Genomic DNA, 25,605 nt, shown 5'->3' with positions numbered 1-25,605 from the left:
TTCCCCGTCCATTATTCCTCTCATCTCCTTTTCCTTTTCCATTTTGTGTCAGCTTTCAAAAAAGCTGACACAAAAGATTCTCTCTCTCTCTCTCTCTCTCTCTCTCTCTCTCCCCCCCCCCCTCTCTCTCTCTCTCTCCCTCTCCCTCTCCCTCTCTCTCTCTCTCTCTCTCTCTCTCTCTCTCTCTCTCTCTCTCTCTCTCTCTCTCTCTCTCTCTCTCTCTCTCTCTCTCTCTCCTCTCCTCACCTCTCCTCTCCCTGTCTCCTCAGCCTCTATCTCCCTTTCCCCTCCCTACAGTTTTCACTCTGTCTATGAATATATTTTTCTTCATCTATACCTTTTATTTTTTGCAATATATGTTTCTACATCTATATCTGTGGCTCTGCTGGTTTTAGTATCCTCATTTCTTTTTTTTTCAAATGTCACATTAATGTTTTCACTATGTACTTCAAATCTACATTGTACAAAGTGACCAGAAAGTGTGCCATGGTACTGACCAACCTCTGAGATTGTACCTTGCACACCAGTGTCTTCTTGGGCTCTTTTGATACTAAACACGTTTCTCATTCAGGTGAACTGAAATGCTTCAGTGGGGTTGATTCTCAGGAGTCTCATTAAAAAAAAACAAACATACTGTACCAATTTTGTTTAGTAATTCAATGTTTGTTTCTTTCACAGCACATAATTACTTCATTGAAGTTAAAACTTCCAAACATAACATTAATAGTCTTCAAATTCAGCTCAGATCACTCAAGATGAAAACAGTATCCTCATTTCTTATACTTCCATTTCATTTTTGTGTGTGTGCTGATACTAGATCTTGAACTTAGGGCATGAGCATTCTCCCTTAGTTTTTTTTACTCAAGTCTGGAACCTTACTTACCACTGGAGCCATATCTCCAATTCCTGTAGTCTGTGTGTGTGTATGTTTGCATGTGTGCATGTGTGTACATGTACATGTGCTTGCAGGTTCTGGGACTTCAAGGCCTGGGTGCTGTCCCCAAGATTTTTTAAGTCAAAGCTAGTGTTCTACCACTTGAGTCACAGCTGTGATTCTCATATTTCAGCCTCCTAAGTAACTAGGGTTATAGGTGGGAGACACTGGTGCCCATTTCTAGCTGTTTGAGCTATCCATATGGCAAATTACTCATGTAACTCTTAAATGATAGGGAGTACTTGAGGACAGTGTAGATATAGGGATGGTGTAAAAAGGTTTTGATTGGTTGAAAATTAGACTAAATAACTATTACGGTCTTTTTCAAATTTGATTCTAACTGCAAGCCAACCTTCGTTCCTTTCTAGATAGTCTCATTAACATTAACAATTAACATTGTTTTTTGATTGAGGGTCTAGATCTAATACAATCTTGCTACCATCTCTGTATGAATACCACACTTTATTTTAGATGACCATAGAATTTGAAGATGTAAGAGATTGAGATAAATGTTAATTATCTAACTTTCCCTGTGATTTATATCACATGCATATGCATACTTACATATCAATATTTCAGTGTATATCTGTTTGTATATATCCATCCATCTAATGATAGAATGATTAGAAAACCTTTTACATTTCCAATTTTTTATGAAAAAATATAGTTAGAAATGATGTAATTGTGTGCTCTCTACAACTAATATTTTAGTTGGTTTTATTAATTGTTTCTAAATATATCCACAGGTTAAACTTCTTGTTATTTCTATAATCTAAAGCTTTTTATATGAAAACATTACAAAACAAAACACTTAATTGATCTGACACTTTATGGGAGGAATAGAGTAAATTGGAGAAGGTAATTTTCAAATGCTACTTGAAAGTCATCCGAGCATAACATCATCATTACAATTATCTGTCAAAAGATTTAGTTCAATTACATTTTTTAAAACACTTCAGTCAAGATGGCAGTACTTATATAAGGATTTAATTCTCTAAGGAGAAGAATACTAATGCTTTCATTAGCCACTGTCCTAGTGTCTTCATTCTTTGCAATTTCTCATGTGGCCTTTGGGGGAATTTTTGCATACCTACCCGGAGATTCAGTAAACACAAAGCTCTTTGGGGTATGTGAACTTCAGGAGAAAGAACCATTGCATATTTACAACCATGGTTGTTTAAAAAAACCCAAAAAAACCTCTTTTGGGGAAAAAAGTAATTTTGAAATAATTGAATAGCAGCATAATTGCCATTTTCTCAGGTATTATACATGCTCCTGTACACTTTCTTCACACAACACTAAATTGGTTGTAAAATCACCAAGAGGAAAAAGTTATAATGCAATAAACTTAAATTTCAGTGTAAGATTTCCAGGGGATAACTTGAGCTGTTTCTGACACTTTTAGTATTTAAACAGATGTGTGGAACCGTATGTTGGGAGCCTGGTGGTCACAGTCCTGAGACATTCCTTGATCAATGATGATATTTCAGGCTGACTGCTGCTGCAGATGAACACTGCCAGGAGATTGATTGCACTGGCCTTTCTCTTTGACTGTTTGAATTGGCAGTTTGGCAGATTTTCCCTTTTAATGGGAAATCTGAATCACCTATTGAACATGCTACAAAACACTTTTCTTACTTTATATTCTCTTACCATTTACAATATACAGGTTGTTCTTCACTGTCTTGCATTTTACTAAGCATTCTAGTATGCACACATCTCAGCAATTACAGCTCCTTAAAGGCAAAGAACAACATTTTATAATCTGAGACTTGTTTTGTGACTCCTGTGGCATCTAACTTTAGGGAAAAAATAATGTACTAATGTTTAAAATATTGGCCTTTGTTGGTATACACACCTAAAGTTCAATATTTTGTACAAAATTTAAAAGTGTTATGATGGTAAGTCACCATGAAAAGCAAAGCAAGGTTAATCATATTTCATATGAGCATTGAGAGGATATGATGCCATATAGCAGTTTAATACAAACTCTGACCCACACAAAATACTCAATAAGTTATGATAAGTAATTGTAGTTTATAAAACCTTTTGAAATTAAGTCTCCTATGGATATGAAATTGGCAAATAATTTTTAAAGGTTTATATGCCCAGTTTTCCAATGTTTATTGATTTTTAACTTGCAGGAGAGGGATAAATGTGAAATAATTATAAATGTATTCAATTCCAAACGTAATTTCTCTAGGTAAATTCAGACATTAAATACTTTATGTCACAAAGAAAGAAGTGGGGTTAGTTATATAAAAAAGCAGGAACTTTTCTAGGTCAGTTATTTTCTGTGCTTAATATTTCTAAAGCATAGTTATAAAACAGTTCATATTTGAGCAGGAGATCACCATAAAATAACTGTAAATAGAGTTAAAGGGCATTCTGAAATAATCATTCTGGCCACAATTTATAGAATATCAGAATGATGAAAGTCATATTCTTGCTTAATGAATTGCATTCTCTATAAAACATCAATATGCATGCATAAATAGTGAAAGTACAATTACAAATAGAATAGTTTTGGGCTAAGGAGAACACAGCTGGCTCCTAAAAATCTAACCAGTGTGATTGAGTTGGTAGTGAGTGAGTACAAAACAAAAAGTTAAATATAATTTGGTTGTTATTTTTAATGTACTATGTTATTTCTTTTTTCTTTCATTGTTTTTCTTTTTTCTCTATGGTTTATCCCTTCTTGTCATGGTATTTGGTTTTGGTACCCTGTGTATTGCATATATGTTTATCTGAATTAGGGAAGGAAAGGGGAACAACAAAATGATGAGACAAAAGACAACAGGCAAACGAATGCAACAGTGATATACATAAGACAACGTGTTGGAAATGAAGGTTACACCTTGGGGAAGGACATTGGAGGGGAGAGAAAGTGGGAGAAAATGAGGGAAGGAGTAGTGATGTTTGGCAAGAAATGTACTCACTTCCTTATGTACATCACCTTGACAATAAAATTAAGTAAAAAGTCTGACATCAGCATGGTACAAAGAACATGCTGGGGATAATTCCAAGCTCTAGGATTTTGAGGAGATGATACATTTAATGAAATAAATGAAAACAACTAACAAAAAAGGAACAAACACTCTTAACAAAGCTATAAGGGTGATATAAGTTCTAAATAGGAAGGCAAGTCAAGGGAGTTAAAATGGGCATGCTGCTCAGAAAAACTTTGTAAAATACATTTTTTTTTCCAAAATTTATATCCTACAAAACTTTCTGAGCTAGAAATCTGGTAGATAGGGTATATAGAATTCAAAGAATTGTCTGGAGTCCTTTATGATATTTTTTGACCTTTGATTTGGATTCTCAACAAAAGCCAAATCTAAGAAGAGTATTTTTACAGAAGCAATCCAAGGAAGAACTGTAATGGAATGAAAAAATTAGGACAGAAGGAAGGTATGTTTCAAAGCAGGTTGCCACTCCATCTGACTACAACACACCAAGATATAAGGTTATTCATTCACCATTATGAATTAATAGTCTAGCAATTCTGATCTGGGTCATCATTCTATGTTGGTCAATATTCATACTGTCTGGTAGAGAAACATAGAAGTATGTTTGCAGATAACTTTAGGGTGGGGCAAGAGAATGTGTGTGTAGGGCACTAATAATGGTCATGACATGGGAAAATAGTACATAGCTTGGGATTGCACGATCATCTATTAGATAAAAGATGATCTATTTAAAATAAGTAGTGTGAAAAAACATTGTAAACTTCCATTCATTTATATTTTATGAACACTTTATATAATGCTATTTATCTGTTTGTGTCTCTTGTTTTTTTATTCATTCAAAATGTATTAATCATCATTTATATGGCAGGCTCAAGGTTAGGTGCTGAAGATGCACAATAGTGTATGACTAAGTAGCTGCACCTGTGAAGTTTACAATATATGGACAAGAACTAAAAAAAAGACAACATAGGGATAAATGTAAATGAATCACTAAGTGTTTAATTCATCTGAGTATAAAAGTGAAATGGTATTCTTTTTCCCAGTAATTGCTACTTACTCTGCTCTGTTTTACTTTCTTTTTCCCACTGGGAGAAAGGGGTAATGATAAACATTTCAGTCTGATTCTATAGCTTTTTAACTGCTTTCAGATATTGGAAGAGTGTCATTCAGATTTTTACAGTCTTTGTCTTTACTAACTCCAAGCTCCTATCTGCTTCAAATATCATCTCTTTCCTCAAATGGATGAAACACCTGGCTGTAGTATCTAGTTTAGAGAGTTCCTGATAGGCTTTTGTTTCCCTCCTTCCTCCTTGTATCTCCTTGACTCTTTTAGTGTTATCTTAGGACGGGAGTATCTGAGGAAGAGCAATAAGAGAAATCCAGATGCTGTGACTCTGTGTGTACTTTTGTCTTCTCTTTAATTGGTCCTAATCATCCTTCTAGCTGTGTATGAAGACTGTATAAACATATAGTTGCTGCAACAGCCTGCTTGATGAAGGGCTTCCCTAAATATCTCCCCTGGGCATTAGAAAGCCTTTGCAAATTTTGATTACATCTTCCCTGAGACCTATAGCTGGAACTGTAATATCGTTTTCCTCTTACATGCACTCTTTTTCCCTATGTTAAAAAGCCACTGACAAGAATCATCTATTTATCTATGACAACTTGGACTGCTAGATGCTAAATCCATCTTCTGTTCTTCAAACCAGAAATGCAGCATGTATTAGGAATAGATGAGAATTAATTCTGGCCCTCTTGTAATAAGGCTTTCTCCAACACACTACCTTTCCTTAGGGTTCTTTATTCCTGAAGCAGTGGAATAAAGCAAGTCCCGTATGTCTGATGGAAAAGGAAACATCTAGTTTACTTATACAAAGGTGACTTCCTCCTCATTCACAGACCTCTTTGTTTATTGATGGGCAGTGGGATGAGTTGAGGAGGAGTTAACAAACTGGGTTGCCTGAGCTGGTAGCTTCAGATTCCAAATACTGGAAGGTTTCCTGAGTTTAGAATATTAGGTGGATATTTAAGGTCAGTTCTGGGAAGATAGAGTCTCCTCCAGCACTTGGTATCACATGGTCACTCATAATCGGGGTAAGATTCTGCACCTATTGGTTCAAACCAATTATTCAAAAAGGAAATCTTTAAACAGAATTCTAGATCATTAAATATTATCTGGAGGATGTTCTTGTAGTCTGCCCATACTCATCAGGACTACACTTTGATCCTCATAACTGGCTTTGCTTTTATAGACCTTGAGTTTCTGATGAGCTCTATGTTGCCCTGTGGCCTTACACTATGACTCTTGAAAGTGGCCTTACACTATGACTCTTGAAAGATCACCACCATGTAGGTTATTTGGTAAGAGGTGCAAATATGCCATCACTTAAGACAAAATCTTAAAAATGGTGAGGATGATGAAAGAGGTGACACTGATTAATATTCATTGTACTTATATACCATCATTGTGAAAGTTGAGCAAAATATTTTCCTCTCATATAAATAAGCTGAATAACTGTAAGTATTGGTAAGTTTTATGCATAAACAAAGAGGTCAGGCATTATAGGGCAAACCTATAATCCTGACCCTTAGGCATCTGTGGAAGGAGGATTTTGAGTTCTAGCCTAGCTTGGGTTACAGAGTAAAGCCCTTCCAAATGAAAGGAAAAGCAGGAAAGGAAAGAAGGAAGGCAGGCAGAGAAGGATCAAGAGAGGGAAAGAGGGAGGAAGAGAAGACAAGAAATAGAGGATAAGGGAATTAGGACTAGGAAGTAAGGAAAGGCCTTTTCATGAGGCTGAGGTATGTAGGATATAAAGAAACTATATAAAGAGTAGAAAGGAATATCTCAGGAAGAAGGCAAAGTACAAAGCCATGAAAAAGAAATGATCTTGTAACAATTCAGAGACAAATGAAATAAGCATAGCCAAAGAAGAAAATGTTGTGAAGTACTATCAAAGAAGCACTTTGGGTTTGAGCTTCCTTCTGGCCCTGAAAGTCTAAAGAATTTGGATTTCACTCTGAATTCAGTGTGAGGCTATTTGAAAGAGTTAAGCTGGGAGCCCTGACATGTTTTCACCTGTGAACATCCATGTTTTCTTCTATTGCATAAAAACAAAAGTATATGTCATATTACGATTATTTCTGCAATAGAGGTTTGAGAAAAGTAAAATTAGAAATATTAATATCCCTTATATGAAATGCTTGAAATGGAAAGTTTTTTCATATTTTACAGTTTTTCAGATTTTAGAATATTGTCATAGATTTTACTACTTGAACAGCTCTGGTGAGATTTCAGATTTTGGATTTTCAGATAAGAGTGCTCAACCTGTAATTGTTTTGCTGAGGCCAAGATAAATGGCTCAACTTCATCTCCCCTCTCCTTTTTTTTTTAACTTTTTAGCTGCCAAAGAGTGAAGGATGAAGCTGTCATATTTTTTGATCCTGGTGGTGTTCTATTCTGCAGTCAGTGCAAATTTGAAGATGGTGTCAAAGAGAAATTCAGGTAAGTTACTGGCAACTTTTCATATTCAGTCAATGACTTGTAGTTTTTGTGAGCATTCTGAGGGCATCTATGTCTTTAACAAGGATTATGTTTAACCAGAAGCACTTTTACCAGTTATATTGGAAAGCAGCCAAAAGGAAAATGAAGTTTTTGCCTACCACTGAGAAAATGTTGGATAAGCAATAGTATTTGGATAAAGTTCAATGACCAGTGTACTCTCTATGGACAGTGAAATGTTGAAGGCCTACTTAGAGTTGTTTGTATTTTCTAGTAAATACATGCTTCTGGGAGAAAACATTTACAAATAATAAGATAGGAAACCTTTTCATACATATATATATAAGATAGGAAACCTTTTCATATATATACATATATATTCATACGCACATACTTTGCCTTCTAATTGAGTGTGTGACTTTTCATACAAAATCTTCTAATAAATATGAGTGAGCTTTAGTGCCTTATATTTTTATGGAATACCTGGAAGGCCAAGATTGAAGGCTCCAAATTAAAAAAATTATTAGTTAATTGCCTGAAAAGAAATAATTTGAGAAGTAATATTCATTCTTAGAATATGGTGGTCTGGTATGCAACCTTGATTGTACTAAGAAATTAACTGTAGCCAGTAAATATCTCAATCAAAACTGAACTTTTGTTTAATAACAGTTGCATATGTCTCTCAGTTTTGGCTATTCTACCAGTAATTCCAAATCATCCATAAGATTTGAAGTATTGACATGTTCTATAATTATTTCCTAAGACAATGAGGAATATATTATTATATGGAAACAAGATGATGCTGGAAGTTTCTGTTGGCTTCTAATTCAGTTATTTCTGATAATTAAATAAATGTACTTAATTTTTTCATTGTCTACACTCCAGGCAATAAAGCACAGGCTTACTTTGTGAAGCAATAAATTCTATGTGAGGATTAGAGTTTATTAATGTTTATGTTCTAGGGGAAGGATAGTGCTAATTGAAATAGCTAACAAATAGTGCTCTTCTGTGGATGATATATTGTTAAGTTTTTCACAAAAGTAGGTCACAGGTCATACAATAGCAAGGTCATACTCAAGCCTAAAGGATTCTGGAATGGTAAATGTAGGGCCAATGTATTAGCTTTTTCTGCTTTACATGCTCATATATTTTAATCACTTTGGTATAATTGTGACTCTCTTTAGTCTGTATTTGTGTTCAAAATTTTACCAGTCATCTCTCTGAACTGGTTTATCATTCCTGACTGCCTTTTCCTTCCTTACTTTTCAAGTCACATTTTCATTTTTGATCTTGGTTCAGATTGATTGCTGCTGAAATAAAACACTTGGAGGGTTGCCTTGGTAGCAAATGTAACCTGTTGGACCAGATCCCATTTTCTTCATGTGGTTATGTCATAATGTATGTAGCAGAGTCTGAAAGGTAGAAAAAAGAATCAGGGGTTTAATAAATAATTAATATTATAATAGCTTAATTTATGTAAAATACAAACCAAAAATAAAACAAAGAAAAAAACAAGAAAACCCCAGGTGCTATCTATGTATTCTGTTTTATTAGTTAGGTTTGCTTTTTATTCATGATGAGAGAGGCTAACACACTCATGTATACATGTTTGTATACACACATATGTAGAACGTAATCACTAAACCACATGTAATATTCAGGGATCTACTTTTTACTTGTTAAGTGTAAGACTTGTGGCATTCTACTTGAATTTAGCTTTGATTTATGAATGTGTACAAGTACAATCAGCTACATGAAAGAAACATTATACAAAAACAATTCTACTTAAAGTTAAAGTATTTGAATGATGTCAATGTTCTTTCTCCCTTCCCTTAGTCGTCTCCTCCAGAGAAATTGCAGTTGTGATACTGGAATACAACTTGGCAGTTGGAATGTCAGCTTGGATACATAATTGGTCTTTTGCTTTTACATGCTCTTGTTTCTCATTATGGTGTTTACTGAGTAGGCAAGTTGGTGTGTGTTTGTGCTTATCTGTATGGGATTTATGTTATTTAATTAATTGGGTTAATAAATTAGTTTCATAAATGAAATTGGGTGTGTGATGAATAAGACATCTAAGTTGCCCATAGGTGATGAAATAGAGGTATTTGGAAGAGTTCTTTTATTCTCACTTCTGCTTAGTCAGCCTCATCAAAATCTTCCTTTCTAGCTCTACATTTCTGTTAATATTACAAATGTATGTAGAAAATACACTTCTTTACATTCTACTTATGAGTGCTGTTTGAGTTGCTTTATTTCTTAAATATATTTTAAAATGCTTTGGTGAATCTGCTGTACAACATTTGGATTCAAATAGTTTGTGAGGGAGGTCCTTTGCCCTTTGCTAATTAAAGATATCTGGGTTCAAACATCCATAGTTTCTCTTTGTGGTTCCTCCACTACCCATAGAATTCAGAGCTTCTATTTTTTTCCTCGTTTCCCTTCCCCCAAGTCGAAAAATAAAGAATGATTGTGCCACTTATGAACTAGCTATGACTGCTTTGTGCCAGATGTGAAGCCAGTTATAATTTCTGTGCCATTCACTGTAGACAGGGACCCCTTTCACTGAGTTCCGTGTTAATAGTGATGTCAAGAACTGCTCTTATATGCCAAACAGAATCAAGGCATGAAACTTCCCTCTGAACTTAAAACACAAGGAAAATGTTTAATAACAGATGAAAATACTTTTTCTCTCAGTATTAGGAATGGGGCCCAGAGCCTCATGCATGCTAGGCAAGTGATATGCCAATACCCAGTCCCAAAAATTCATTAAAAAATCTGTTTTGGTCATAAATTGGAAATAACACCCTACTTTGCAGGTGATCTTTAATGTTTAGAAATGACAACAGGGCTGGGAAGGTGGCTCAGTGGTAGAGCGCTTGCCTTGCATGCTCGAGGCCCTGGGTTCAATTCCTCAGCACCACATAAGCAAAAAAAAAAAAAAAAAAATAGAAATGACAACATAGGGAAGTGGAGCTGTGGCTCAAGTGGTAGAATACTTGCCTTGAGCTGAAGAGCTGAGGGACAGTGCCCAGAGTTCAAGCCCCACAACCGACAAAAAAAAAAAAAAAAAAGAAATGACAACATAGGCTATGTTTCTATGTGATGCCTATTGACAGTGGAAAGCCCAGCCAGGATTCTTGGCTCAGGAAAGAGCAAAGATGAATCTGAGACTGTGTCTAGGGCCTGGTTTCATTAAAACCTTCCAAAATGCATGACAGCTCATTGTAAGGATTGTAACAAATTGGCCAAATAAGAGTCTATTCTCTTTTTTATAGAATACTTATCATGTCTGTTAGTCTTTACATTTTCTATGTTTAAGACTACATATGTTTACAAAGCCTGTTCTATGTTTAAGACTACATATGTTTACAAAGCCTACTTAATTTAAAGGTGCCATTTTTTTTCTGGTAAGAAATTGGCTTCTATCTTGACAAAGGTCAAAGGTAGAAATGTCTAGTTTTTTATCGAGTAGAGGGCACATGTGCCTAAAGGTAATTTTTAAATAGAATGTATTGGAGGAATTATTGGCCCTCAAAAAAGAGACCAATCAAGATCTTCTACTAAGCTGTTTTTTAACCTGAAAACTGTGTCCCAATATTATAATATGGATTTTTGTTTATTACTTGGGATATTAAATGGTATTTTAAGCTGTTTTCTGTTATTGCTCCTTCACAAAATGCAAACTCTGTTATGCAATTAGTGGTACTCAAATCTCCCAGCTTGGATCTCCCTATCAGATGACAAAGCATCCATTTCATGGTAAACTATGTTTAATTTTGAACCCAAATTGAGTCATCTTTCAGTCAGTTCGGCTACAAGATGACTATAGCAAATGACAGCTATGTGACCTGCTGTGGGAAGGAAAATTGTAAAGCTACTAAAATATTTGAATCAGCTAGAAAAATGGAGTTCCTATAGATAAGGAGAATGTGAAGACCTGCTGGCACACAGTGCGTACTTAGACATGTATTTTCGATTGACTTACATGGGGACATTCAATTCCATGTAACAATAGAACAGCTTTATTTAAGGCTTTGGCTTACAGGTGTGTAAATTATAGAGTTTTCTGCTTATTGATGAGTAAGTAGAGGTTTAGTTTCACCAAAGATGTATTGCCTTTACAATTTCCAGTTAGATAAGAGGAACATCACAAATGCAGAAAAAGAGGTTATATGAACCAACATTTCTGGAACAGTTAAAGTCTTTCAAACCATTTCCACGTGTAAACAGAATAAATACTCTTGTAAAATAAAGTTATATAATTTACAAAAATACTATTAAATATTCTGTTTTGAATTCTTCATAAAGAGATAATAAGATGTTTTAAATTGGTGGGAAGAAGTTAAACCTGGTCTCAAAATTATTATTTAGTAGTGGAATATGAGATAACTGGACAAGAAGTTAAGTTGCAATTGAAATTTCCTTTCCGAAATTTATACTAATGAGATAAGATCAAGGAGAAAAATCTTCTTCCATGATCTGTTCTTAAGTTGAATGGGCCAATCTGAAACTTGATACTTGGGTAATTTTAATCTCTTTAATTAGGGTGACTTCTCTGGAGGAAACTATGATTGAAGGAAGATAAAGCAGTCTTGAAAAGATTGGCTAGGTCACTGGAAGTGTGGTAAGACAAATTCAGAATATAAGGAAGTTTAGAGCAAGTTGGCATAGGCAGAGGTGAACCACAATAGTCAGAAGGAACTTGTGTCCTGAATCTAGAAGAATTAAATGCTTACTGAAGCAGATGAAAGAGACATAATTTTAGAGCTCTTAGTCATTGGGTTATATATGGCCATAGGCATAGCTTATTATAAATTCTTACTGTACATGCAGTATTCATCTAGGCCTGTGGGTTTTAGAGGAAGGAAAATAAAATTCCTTCAGTCAAGAAAACTTAATCTCATGGAGATAAATGAATGATACACACTAGAATAAATGAATGATTAATAAAATGATGGTAATTGAATGAAACACTATAATAGCTATCAAGATGACCAGTTTTTAGATAATATCCATCCATGGAAGTGTCAATATTAAATAGTATTGAGCAAAAAGCAGAATAAAATAATGTTATTATATGCATTTTCACTAACCAAAACTGAAATAAAATTTGAGAAACCATTTCACATTTATAATCAAGTGGACTTTGTTCCATAAGATAGCTTAAATATCTCTTAAAAATAAGAGATCTATGGCTGGATATGGTGGCTCATACCTATAGTTGTAGCTTCTCAAGAGGTAGAGATGAGAAGGATTATGGTTTAAGGCCAGCCTGGGGAAAAAGGAAATGAGACTTCTATCGCAATGAAAAAGCTGGGCTTACTGGTGTATGTCTGACATATCAGCTATGTGGGAAGCCTAAGTAAGGATGATCATGGTCCAGGATGGGCCAGGAAAAAAGGCATGACCTTACCTAAAAAGTAACTGAACTAAAAAGGACTGGGTGTGTGGCTTAAGTGCATTTGTTTTCTTTTTGGCTTATCCCTAACAATGATATTTAAGAGATCTAATGAGCTGCAATACTCTTACTGGGAAATCTTTATATATGAAATACATGGAGAATAACAAGAAAATTTAATATTAAACTTATGTAACAAACTAGAGGAGTGAGAGAAGCACAGGGTCATTCATGGACATTTTATAGATGAGGAATGGAAGCAAGCCTTAACAGTCAAGAACCAGAGTGGGCTGGAAATGGCAGAAGAAGGGGCTGGGAAGGTGGCTCAGTGGTAGAGCGTTTGCCATGCATGCATGAGGCCCTGGGTTCGATTCCTCAGCACCACATAAGCAAAAAGAAAAAAGCTGGAAGTGGCGCTGTGGCTCAAGTGGTAGAGCGTTAGCCTTGAGCTGAAGAGCTGAGGGACAGCGCCCAAGCCGAGAGTTCAGGCCCCACTACCGGAACCCAAAAACAAACAAACAAACAAAAAAAGAAATGGCAGAAGAAGCAAAGTAAAGGGACCAGTGTAAGTGAATAGGTAGGGATTTCAGTGAGTGGGGCTTTGGTGCCTAGGGAGGAGCACATCAGCCAAGTAATAAGCAGTTGATGGAGCTAGAGAAGCCAAACTAAGTTACAGAGACACCCACATCTTGGTTAGAGTGCTAGAGATTTGTTGTAGATTGAGTTTTTCAGTGATAAATGATGTCTTTTGCAGTAATCTGCAGGGTAGATTGCCAAGGGTAGCCAGGCAAGGGAAAAAGAAGTCTAAAATGTTTCTCTGACTTAGGAATTTTTCCTATAGGAAGACAAATGGCAAAAAAATTATATTTTAATTGTTTCTCAGCTTTTAATTTTGAAACATTTCAAGCCCATGGCAAAATTATAAGAATAATACAATGTCTACCTATATGTACTCTTCATATTTATTCCTAGCTTTTATTATAAATGGGTAGTGGATTTTGTTAAATGCTTTTTTTGGTTCTATTGAATGGTCAGATTTATATTTTTACTTTGATGATTTTATATTGTTAGTTACATTGAAGATTTTAAATGTTGAGTGAGCATTCCCCTACAGAGGTAAAACCTACTTAATCATCATGAGCTTTTATTTGGCTGGGTTGATTTAGAGATATTTAGTCGTTTTGTTGAGGATTCTTGCATCTATACTCATACATACATATATATATATATGTGTATATATATATATATATATATATATATGTATAATAAAATTGCCCTCTAATAGTTTTTGTAAGGCTTTCATTAGTTTGGTGTCACAATTGTGTTTACTTCATAGGATGATTTAGGAAATGTTCTTGCCACCTCTGTTTTCTTAAATGACATAATTTCTTCTCCAAATAATTGGTAATATTGAATGCTGAAATAATCTGAACATGGAGTTCTCTGTGAGACTTGAAAAATATTTTTGTTTATTTAGTAGATACAAGGCTACATAGATTTTTCCCCCCTTCTTTCTTGAATCTAGTAATTAACAACTTTGTAAGGGTTTTATCTCTTTAAATTTTCTTTTAAAAATCATTGGCATGGAGCCATGTATAATGTTCATTTAATATATTCTTAACATCTGTAGGATCTGTAATGTCCCCTTTTTCATTCCTGATACTGATTTTTGAATTTTTCCCTCTTGATTAGTCTTCCTTAGGGATTTATCAAATTTATTATTCTTTTCAAGAGCCATTTTGACTTGGTTAATTTTCTGTGTTGTTTTGGTTCAATTCGTTATTATTTCTTCCTACTTATTTGGGCTAAATTTACTTTGCTTTTAGTTCCTTAAGGTAGAAAATTAAATCATGGATTCTAAAAATTTTTTTCCTAATGAGGGAATTTAAAGCTATATATTTTGAGGTAAGTACCATGTTAACAGTGACCCAGAAATTTTGATAGATTGTGTTTTCTTTTCTTTTCTTTTCCTTTCATTTCCTTTCATTTTGTTTAAGCCTGTCCTGGGGCTTGAACTTAGGGCTTATGCACTATCTCTGAGCTGTCTCTGGGCCTTGCACTGTCTCTTAGCTCAAGGCTAGTTCTCTACCACTTGAGCTACAGAGCCACTTCTGGCTTTTTCTGAGTAGTCTTTTGGAGATAAAGTCTCATAGACTTTCCTTCCTGGGCTGGCTTTGAACTGTGATCATCAGTTCTCAGCCTTCTAAGTAGGTAGAATTACAGGCGTGAACCACTGGCACTTGGCTTGTGTTTTCACTGTTATGTAATTAATTTTATTTCCATTGTGATTTATTCTTTGAATTAGTTATATAAAATATATGCTATTTAGTTTTTAAATATTTAAGTTTTGTAATGCTTTAAAATATTAAATTATTTGAGCTGACATATAAAGCATAATCCTACATGTTAATAATGTTTTGAAATCTGCCTACATACTCTAATGTTTATATTAAGTTGAATGTATCCATCTCATCAAATATTACTATTACTTTATGGTGAAAATTTTCAAAACCTTTACTTCTAGCTTTTATGAGTGTGTTGCGAATGTGTATTTTTAATACATCATTTTAATTTAATTCCATTATATGTATGTGAGGAATAAAATGCACAATTTATCCTTTTGAAATTTGTTGAGATTTTATACCCTAGCATATGACCCTCATTGAAGAATATGCTGGATGTTATTACATAAATATCGATCAGGCCAAAGTGTTTGGCAACATTTTTTATCTACTATTTTTATACTTGTGCAATCAGTTATAGAATGTTAATTTGCCCAATTACAATCATGAGTTTGTCTTATGGGCCTTTTACCTTTGTCTGTTTAGCCTCATGAAATTTGAAGCTCATGTTATTTACTTACAAATGTTTAGAATTGTTTTGTCTTCCCTAAAATTACATTCTTTATATTCTTTCATACTATTTTTTGAAATTTACTTTTTCCAATAAATCTGTTTTTATTGACATATGCTCACTGTTTTTATGGTATATAATTTTCTGTCCTTTTACTATCAAGCTATTTAGTTTTAAATTTAAGTCTCTTTCATAGACTGTGCCTTGCTTTTTATCCATTATGACAATTTAATGTTTTTAGATAAAATGTTTAGTCTGTTTTCAATGAATGTAATTCTTGTTATATTTGAATTTAAGCCTACTATATTTCTGTATATTTTCCATTTGTCTCTTCTCATTTTTAATTTTTCCTTTATCCATCCTCCCATTTCTGATTTATTTTGGTTAACTGACCAAATTTTTGTAATCCATTACATGTTCCTTTCATGAACTTCTTTATGAAGAGCAGAAGTCACAAACTACGGCCTGTAGGCCAAATCTAGCCCATTGTCTGTTGCTATAAATAAATTTTATTGGAAAACAGTCATATGTTCTCACTGGCACATTATCAGTGGCTGCTTTTATGCTTCAAAGATAAAGATGTTTGTTGCCATAAACACTATGACCTAGAAAACAGAAAGTATTTAGTTCCAAGCTCTTTACAAAGAATATTTTACTTATTCCTGCTCTAGAGTACATGCAGCCCTAACTTTCCAAAGTTCATGCTGAGACAATATTATACCTTACACCTGAACCATTATATTTTCTACACCCCCTCCTGCCTAGCACTCCCTGCCTTATCATTCTTGAGTCCAACACCATAATTTACATGTTCCACTCACGTTTTGCTTCTCAGTTCACTAATGTAATAACCTTACAGTAGCACAATTCTGTTAATGCAACCACTTAACCTTTAGAGTTTTGTTGTCCTATCTACATATGATATGAAACTGTCTTACTCTGTCATTATTTTCATCTTAAACATTTTTACTTTTGTATTTATTTGAGACATATAATATAGCTTTAAGAAATCTTCCATTTCCTGTATCAGGAACAGGAAATCTTTCTGTTTTTACCCATTTCTCCCTACTTTATCCTGTTATATGAAAATAAATCCTTGCTAAAAATATCCTTTATAGTTTCCCATAGTTGCTGTTTTTGAGCTCTATTACAATTTGAATTTACTTTTTTGGTACTTGTTCTGGGATATGAACTCAGGGTCTAGGTATTGGCTCTGAGCTTTTGTGATCAAAGCTAGCACTCCACCACTTGAGCCACAGCTCCACTTCTGGCTTTTTGTGGTTAATCAGAGATAAGTATTTCACAGACTTTCTTGCCTCAGTTAGCTTTGAACTGTGATCCTCAGATCTCAGGCTTCTGAGTAGTTAGGATTACAGGTGTGAACCACTGGTGTTGAGGTTTTACTTTACTTTTAATAGACTTTCTTCTGGGTTTATGAAACATCATATAGTGTAGCAGATATGCTGGAAATAAATTCTCTTTTTATGTGAAAATGCTTTGATTTCATTCTGAATTTTGAGGCTACTTGCTGTAGATATAGAGTGCTAGGTTGACAGTTTTATTACTTAAAGGTGTCATTATATTGCTTTCTGGTCTCATCTTTCTGAAGAGAAAGCTTAACCATTCTTCTTATGTATACACTGTATGTATTATGCTTTTTTTTTTTTTTTGGTCAGTCATGGGGCTTGAACTCTGGGCTTGGGCACTGTCCCTGCACTCTTCAACTTGAGCTACAGCGCCACTTCTGTTTTTCTAGTGGTTTTTATTGGAGATAAGAGTCTCAGGGACTTTCCTGCTTGGGCTGGATTTGAACTGTGATCCTCAGATCTCAGCCTCCTGAGTAGCTAGGATTCCAGACGTGAGCCACCGACACCCGTTATGCTTTTAACCTGGCTGTTTTTAAGATTTTTATCTTTGGTTTTTCAAAACATTGTGTTTGTTATATTCTCTATATTTACTTCACCTAGTGTCAGGTGAGCTTTTCAAATCTTTAAGTTGAATATTTTCATCAAATTTTAGAAATGTTTATTAGATTTCAAATATCTCCTCCTATGGTTCCTATAATAACTATATTTCCTGATTTTCTATTGTCTTTCATGTCCTGACATCCTGTTCATTTTATTTCAATATTTTTCTTTTTTTAAAACTAGAAAACTTTGTATTTATTTGAACATTTTTACTATCTTTAGTTGTACAAAGGAGTTGCCATTCAACAAGCAGTTTATGAATACAGTACGTCTTGATCAATTAGAATGGCTAGCCCCATTCTAATTAGAATGGCTAATATCAAGAAAACTAGCAATAACAAATGCTCATGTGGATGTGGCAATAAAAGTAACTATATTACACTGTAGGTGGGACTGTAAACTTGTTCAACCACTCTAGAAAGCAGTGGATGTTCCTCAAAAGACTAAACATACTACTAATCTATGACCAAGCGACCCAATTCCTGGGCATTAATCCAGTAGACCACAAACAAGGCCACACTAAAGCTACCAGCTCAACCGTGCTCATTGCAGCATTGTTTACTATACCAAGAAATGAAATCACTCAGATACCCCTCAGTGGATGAACTGATCAAGAAAATATGGTGTAAATACACAATGGAATTCTATTCAACCATCAGAAAGAATGATATTGTAACATTTGTAAAGAAATGGAAAGACTTGGAAAAAATTATATGAAGTAAGTCAACCCAGAAAAACATAGGTTGCAGGGTTTCCGTCATTTGTGGTAGCTATAAAACTACAAGTAAACATGCTGGATGGTAAGCAAGTGGTTACAACTGAATTAACTGAAGTAGAATAGACTCTATGGAGATTGCAAATAATGTAATTTTTAAAAACTTAGACCTAGAAAACTATTGTTTTGTTTTCAAGATGATCCAACCCTTTTTCTGCTGACTTTTACACACTCATTTACTGAAAATTTTATTTCAGTTACCATTATTTATTCAGTTTTGGAATTTCCATTTGCATCTTTTTCTATAACTTAAATTTCTTTCGTTGATATTCATGATTTGTTACTCCTTCACTCGTCAAGGTCATATGTTCCTTTATGTCTTTGAATGTATTCATTGTAGCTGCCTTAAAGAGTTTTGCCAAATTTGAATGTCAGTCAAATTTAAGTCTCCAGGTTGTTTTTTGACTACATTTTCCTTGATGTGAGTAATGTTTTTGTCCATATTAAGTGAATATTTTATTGTGTGCTAAAGTCTGTTGATATCATAGTATAGGAATGCTAGATTTTGCTGTTTTCTGAAGTAATGATAGTTGTAGTAGCAGCTCAATTACTGTTTGTGAACTTGTACAGTTTTGATTTAAAAGGTTAAAGCAGATTTGTGGCTATCCCTTATTTGTTACAATCAACTATAACTTGGTGAAGCTCAACCTTTAAACATTTCTGTCCTGTATCTTGTTAGAGTTTGATTATAGGCTTTGCTACAGATAGTCTAACATAGACATTATTCTATGATACAATTGTTTCTCCTAAGGTGGCACATTTCACTTTAGCACTGCCTGTTCTTTACCATCATTCTTTCATTGTTAACACTGCAGTGGTCACTCCCTGATGAGAAGCCTTTTGTAGTTTTGCCCTGAGCACCTTTAGTCTAGTCTTCATTCAGGGACTCTGGGAGAGCTTGCAAATAGATTTCATGGGATCTCATCTGTGAAACTTCCATTTATTGAAAGTCTCAGCTAGCTGTGACTGAAAATCCTGACCTCAGACTGTGGCCTCCTACTTGATCCTCCTTCCTATTCCTTCCTTGTAGTTAGGATTACAGATACATACCTTCAGGTTGAGTTTGTTTGATGATATAGTATTACATTAACTTTTTACATGCACTGAGGCTGGCAATCTTTCTGATCCGTGACTCCCAAGTAGCTAGCATCACAGGCACAGATCACCATGCCAAGCCAGATCATTCCAATTCATACCCTAACCAAAGAGTTCTTCCTTTTGTTCTGTTCCATATTTGTATCTCTCTTTCCCTGCCACAAGTAACTTCCTTTTAATTAATGCCAAATACGTTTGTTTGGTTTTGCTATTTTACAAAATAGTTTCAAGATGACTGTATGAGCACCACTGAATGGATATACAACACACTGAGCAAACAATGCACATAATATTTTGTCATTTTTTTGTCCATAGAATTCATCCTAATAAAGTTATATAGTCAGAGTGATGTGTACAAAAGTTGCTTAATTCATTTTCCCTTTTGGTTATGTTATTTAGTTGATATATAAATAAAGATAATCTGAGTCTGTTCCTACACAATTTCTTTGTGTGTTTTTAAATTGAATTTCATGTTTAACTACATTTATTAGAAATTAATTGGGGAGGGGAAGGGAAATAAAATGCTGAAACAAGGATATAGATTGACCAATTGCAACAAGATTTACAAGAAACTGTGTTGAAAATTAACTTTACAAATTGCAGGTGGAGGGGGGGGTGGGGAAGTAGGGAGAGAAGGGATGGTAGGAGAAAAACAAAGGAGAGGGTAACAATGCTTGATAGGAAATGTACTCATTACCTTACTCATGTGATTGTAATCGCTCAGTACATTATCTTTACAATAAAAATATATTTAAAAAGAAATATTAGAGGAAAATTTAGTACTAAACTAAATTTGAAAAATAAATTTAAATTGAAAAATAAAAAATTAATAAAAAAATTTACAATTACAAAGAAAAGAATAAATCCAAGTCCAGTTTTCCTATTTACATCTTTCATCTGGTTTCACACATCACCCTGATTATAATAAGTTACATTCTGACATTTCTTTTTTGCATAAAGCAATATATATAATTTCTACTTGTTTCATACCAAAAGATAATAAAGAAAACTTAATTTTTCTCTATTTTCTCTTTATATCTTAGAAACCAATGAGTTACATGTTTCATCAGTTTTCATCTTATCAGTTTATCGTGCTAATATGAAAATAGAAATTATCTTGTATTTTTATTCCCTAAATTAAACTATCATTAAAATTAATGTAGCCCTTTCTTATAGTGCAATGTATGTATATATATATATATAAATATAATGTACATAACATAAATCTTTGTATTTTTCCAAACAAAATTTTATGATATATACTATGCTCCAACTTGATTTGTTACTTCAAAAGTTATTTGTAACCTTAAAACTTTGGCAACAAACATCTTATTCATATTTTAAGTATTTTGTAGCATGACATTGTATTAAATTAAAAATTAAATCTTTCCTCCTATTTATGAAGATTAGACTTCTGTCTCTTGGTTTTACCATTTCAAAACAAGGCTGCAAGAAGTATCTTATTAAATACATCTTAGTGCTCTAGAAGAGCAAGTGTTTTATAGGATAGATTCCTTGAAGTGGAAATGTGGAATCAATTTTTTATTTAACCAATTTAAAATGCTAATAAATTACTCACTGATGCCTGTTCCAATCCATACTTCCACCAGTATGTTGCTGTTCCTTTGTCAGTATACATTTTATAACTATAACTATATATTATCTAAGAATTTTTCTAACTCAAAATCAAAATGAAAAATATCTTACTGTTTGTTAAAATCATAACGTGGGATTCAAAGAACTTTTGAAGTGTGTGTTTGTGTGTGTGCGTGTGTGTGTGTGTGTGGGAGAGAGAGAGAGAGAGAGAAAGAAAGAGAAAGACAGACAGACAGGCAGGCAGAAAGACAAACAGATAAAGAGACAGAGACAGAGAGAAAAAGAAAATCAGTAGCAAATCATAAAGAAGTCTGCCTATTCCAAATAACTACAGAGAAGAAAATGTGAGTTAACAACTAATTTGTTATTATTTTGGTTATTATATAATATCAATAATATATGATATGATTGAAACATTGCTGTCCTTTATGACACTTATAGCAATGTGTATAGGTAATTAGCCTAGGCAAAACAGTTAATGAGCTTAAATGCTGACAATTCTGAATATAATTTCACATGAGGATCTTGTCCAGTTTTGTATCATCATGTGAATACAAGCTTGATATCCTATTGGATTTTGTTTTTTAAAAAATTAAAGTTTTTATTGTCAAGGTAATGTACAGAGGGGTTACAGTTACATAAGAAAGGTAGTGATTATGTTTCTTGTCTATCTTCACATTGGATTTGTTTTTGTCCATCCACAAGGTTAAAGAGAAGTAACAACAATTGAACCTTCTATTAATTTTGATATTAGGATTTATCCATATCCACAAGAACAGCCAAGGACTGCAGTAATTGGGCTCCTTCCTACTCTGTTGTTTGGAATGAAAGGATATTGTATTTGCTGGAGTGGAGAGGAGCTTTGAATGCCTGTTATTTCTGCTAGGGTGAGTTTCTATCATAACCCAACTCATGTAGGCATGTCAGGGTAAAGTGCATCCCTTGTGGTTCTGCTGACTTCTACAGGTGTAATTTGCCCTGAACGAAATACGTGCTCTGAAAAAGTACACCCTTAATGTCTACTGTAGTTTTGTCCTGGGGGAAAGCTGACTCCCAGAGATTTCTTAAAATATGCATGCCACCCCTAGTCCATCATGAAAATACTGAACATGTAGTTTTAATTTTTCATATTCTAATTCTTGCCCTATTTTTGCTTCCATATATTTATTTAAAACCACCATAGAGAAGCACAATGTTGTGTGAGGATTTTGCCAGGGCTTTTCTCCTCTAAAAGAAATGCTTTGACATTCAATGACCTTCCCTCAGGCTAAGAAGAGTCAGGCCCTGCTTCTCCCTGAAGCTTTGACTTGGGAGAGCTGTAAGTGTGCTCTTCTAAATGGCTACAGACAAGAAACACATGGTTTTAAGAGGTTTTCATTAACCCCTGGAGATGAATGACATATATCTGGCATCACTGCTTTGTAGAGAAATAGGATATTGGTTGCACAATACTAAAGTCTGTTAAAGAATGTCATAGAAACATGACATTTTTAATACACAAAATACATAAGAAGACTTTTGCTGGTATCTCTAGATGACACAGAAATAGGCAAGATATGCTCTTCACTCCCAAAGAACTCAGTAAATCCTAAGGGAAGGGAAAATCTTGAATTGTCTATTAATGTCTCCCAGGCACTTCAAAACATTTTATCCTCATAGAAAAGCAGTAATATAGTCAGGTCCTCCTCTTGTTTTATAGATAGGGAAATGGAGGCATAGAATGGCTTGATGATCAACTACTACTAAATAAGTAGTAAGTGGTAAAACTAGAATTTGGGCCTAAGTTGATATGAGTCTAGAAGTATCTCTTAAATATTCTGTTATACTGTGCTTTTGTACAGACATTATTAGGCTCATTTTATACATGCCAGCTTTGATATTCACTGAAGGATGGTAAGGTTACCTGAGACCTTTCCAGGTTTCTGATCTTTCACTGATTTCAGTTTGTGCTCTTGTCATTATCATGTCTTCTTTACAACTCTTACAAGAATTACAGATACAGTTTAGATGATGGAGATATTACTAAGAGTAAAGGTTGAAGTGGGAATAGTGATTGGGAGGAACAGCAAGAAAAAATGTATGAATATAAACTATATGTTATTTTTTTTCTTTCTATATGTTATTTTTTGCATATTATAGAGCCCAGATTGACTGGTGGCTCATATAAGAGCCAGGTAGTTGGGAAACATTTGCACAGAAACACAGAGCTAGACAGATGATTTCTTAAATATATGTCCTGTTTTTATTATTTTTGAGGTCCGGTCGTGGGTCCTGAACTCTGGGCCTGGGTGCTGTCCCTCAGCTCTTCAGCTCAAGGCTAGCACTCTACCACTTGAGCCACAGCACCACTTCCAGCTTTTTTTCTTTTTGCTTATGTGGTGCTGAGGAATCGAACCTGGGGCTTCATGCATGCAAGGCAAGCGCTCTACCACTGAGCCACCTTCCAAGCCCCTATGTCTTGTTTTTAAATTATAGGACATATATTGGAAGTCTAAAAAGAAATATGGTTGAGGCGAATCAGATTTGAAAGTGGAAGCCAAGATTGACGGAGACCTTCTAGGTTTGGGCTAGTGTTTCCATTCACCTGCTTTCCATTAGGCATAATAGAAAGGTCCAATCAGAGTATTTTCAGCTCTGAAAATGTATTTTGACTGAAAGAAATCACTGAATAAGGCAGTACTCTCAATTGTCAATCAAATGAAAGCTTATTTCTTTGTAATGTTCAATCTTCAGCCTTGGGGAATTAATGATTTAAAAGAAAAGGAATTTATTTCTGTCTTCGCTTCACCAGCAGGTGGCACTGGAACACATTCCTTCTATTGCTCTGAAGCAGTGTTTTACCATCATAGGGCTGTCTTCAGCCTGAGATTAGAAGGAAAAACAGGTTTTGTCAGCACCATAGTGTGATTGGTCTGATCTTTACATATGTGTTTTAAGTACTCCATCTCCCCATGATTTTTAGCTATTTTTTGCCAGTCCTGGGGCTTGAACTCAGGGTCTGGGTGCTGGCCCTGAGCCTTTTAAAAAAATAAATAAGTTTTTTATTGTGAAAATACTATACAGAGGGGTTACATTCACATGAGCAAAGTAATGAGTACCTTTCTTATCAAGCATTGTTGCCTCCTCTTTTGTTTTTCCCCTACCATCCCTTCCCTCCTATCTCCACAACTACATTCCCCCCCTCCCACTAATTTGTAAAGTATGTTTTTTGACATAGCATCTTGTACATCTCATTGTTGCAGTGGGTCAACCTATATCCCTATTTAAACAATTTGTTTTTTCCCTTCCCCTCCCCAAATTATACCAACATCAAATGCAGTGAAAACAGGGGTTATACCATGGGGGAGGGACATACAAAGCAACAAAGAAATCATCTTATAAATATATTAGAAACAATCGCAAGAAAGAAAAAAAACATTTGAATACTTATTTTGGGGTTCATTTCACCTAACGTCAACTTATCTGACCTTTTCTGCTTGTCTCAGACATGTACTAGTTATTGCAAATAAGGGAAACTGTGGGACCTTTGTTTCTTTGGGCCTGGCTTACTTCATTTAATATATTTTTTCCAAGTCTTTCCATTTCCTAACAAATGGGGCAATGTCATTCTTTCTGATGGAGGCATAGGATTCCATTGTATATATATACCACATTTTCTTGATCCAATCATCTACTGAGGGGCATCTGGGTTGGTTCTATATCTTAGCTATGGTGAATAATGCTATGATAAACATAGTCGTGCTGGTAGCTTTAGTATGGTCTTGTTTGTGATCATTCTGGTAAATGCCAAAAAACTGGGATTGCTGGGTAGTAGGGGAGCTCTATGTGGAGTCTTTTAAGGAACCTCCATACTACTTTTCAAAATGGTTAAACAAGTTTACACTCCAACCAACAATGCAGTAGGGTTCCCTTCCATCCACATCCCTTCCAGCATCTGTTTTCATTGGAGCAAGATCAATAGAAAGCCCACAGATTTGGAAAAGATCTTCACTAGCCATGCAAAGGACAAGGGTCTCATATCTAAAATATACCTGGAACTCAAAAAATTAAATCCCCCAACAACACATCCTCAAAGAAACATCTGCCCAATAAATAAGTGGGCTAAAGACTTACAGAGAAACTTCTCTGAAGAGGAAAGAAGGATGGCCAATAGACACATGAAGAAATGTTCAACCTCTCTAGCCATAAAAGAAATGCAAATCAAAATATCATTGAGATACCACTTCACCCCAGTTAGAATGCCTATAATAAAGATTTTCTAGCTATTAAGAGCTACTTTGCTTAGGTTTTTGCTGAACCACCTCTGGAGCTTTCCATTTTTCTTGAAGAAGGTGACTGTGAGGCATACTTCAAGTTAGTTGCCAAGCAGTTCTTCAAATTTATGATTCAAAGGTAAATACACAGTGGGATGCTGGTGTGTCACACCTATTATTCAAGCTACTTGGGAAACTGAGTAGACTGAGAATCATGATTTGAAGCCAGGCAGGCAAGTCCATGAAACTCTTATCTCCAATTA

The 25,605-nt window shown here is 34.6% G+C and overlaps 1 protein-coding gene across 1 annotated transcript in view; it reads left to right on the top strand.

Annotated features, from left to right (window-relative positions):
• The window catches only part of Il1rapl2 (interleukin 1 receptor accessory protein like 2), a 1,139,514-nt gene that overhangs the window by 72,655 nt on the left and 1,041,254 nt on the right, over window positions 1-25,605 (top strand). Inside the window, exon 2 of the mRNA XM_070038998.1 lies at window positions 7,304-7,405. Coding sequence (XP_069895099.1) covers window positions 7,321-7,405 — 85 coding nt within the window. The 5' untranslated portion in view covers window positions 7,304-7,320. The remainder of the gene's footprint in view (window positions 1-7,303; window positions 7,406-25,605) is intronic.

The sequence above is a fragment of the Dipodomys merriami genome, unplaced genomic scaffold, assembly GCF_024711535.1.
Source record: "Dipodomys merriami isolate MVZ:Mamm:240054 unplaced genomic scaffold, mDipMer1.0.p SCAF_3, whole genome shotgun sequence".
Taxonomy (NCBI): Eukaryota; Metazoa; Chordata; class Mammalia; order Rodentia; family Heteromyidae; genus Dipodomys; species Dipodomys merriami.
This window is presented reverse-complemented; position numbering and strand designations above follow the sequence as displayed.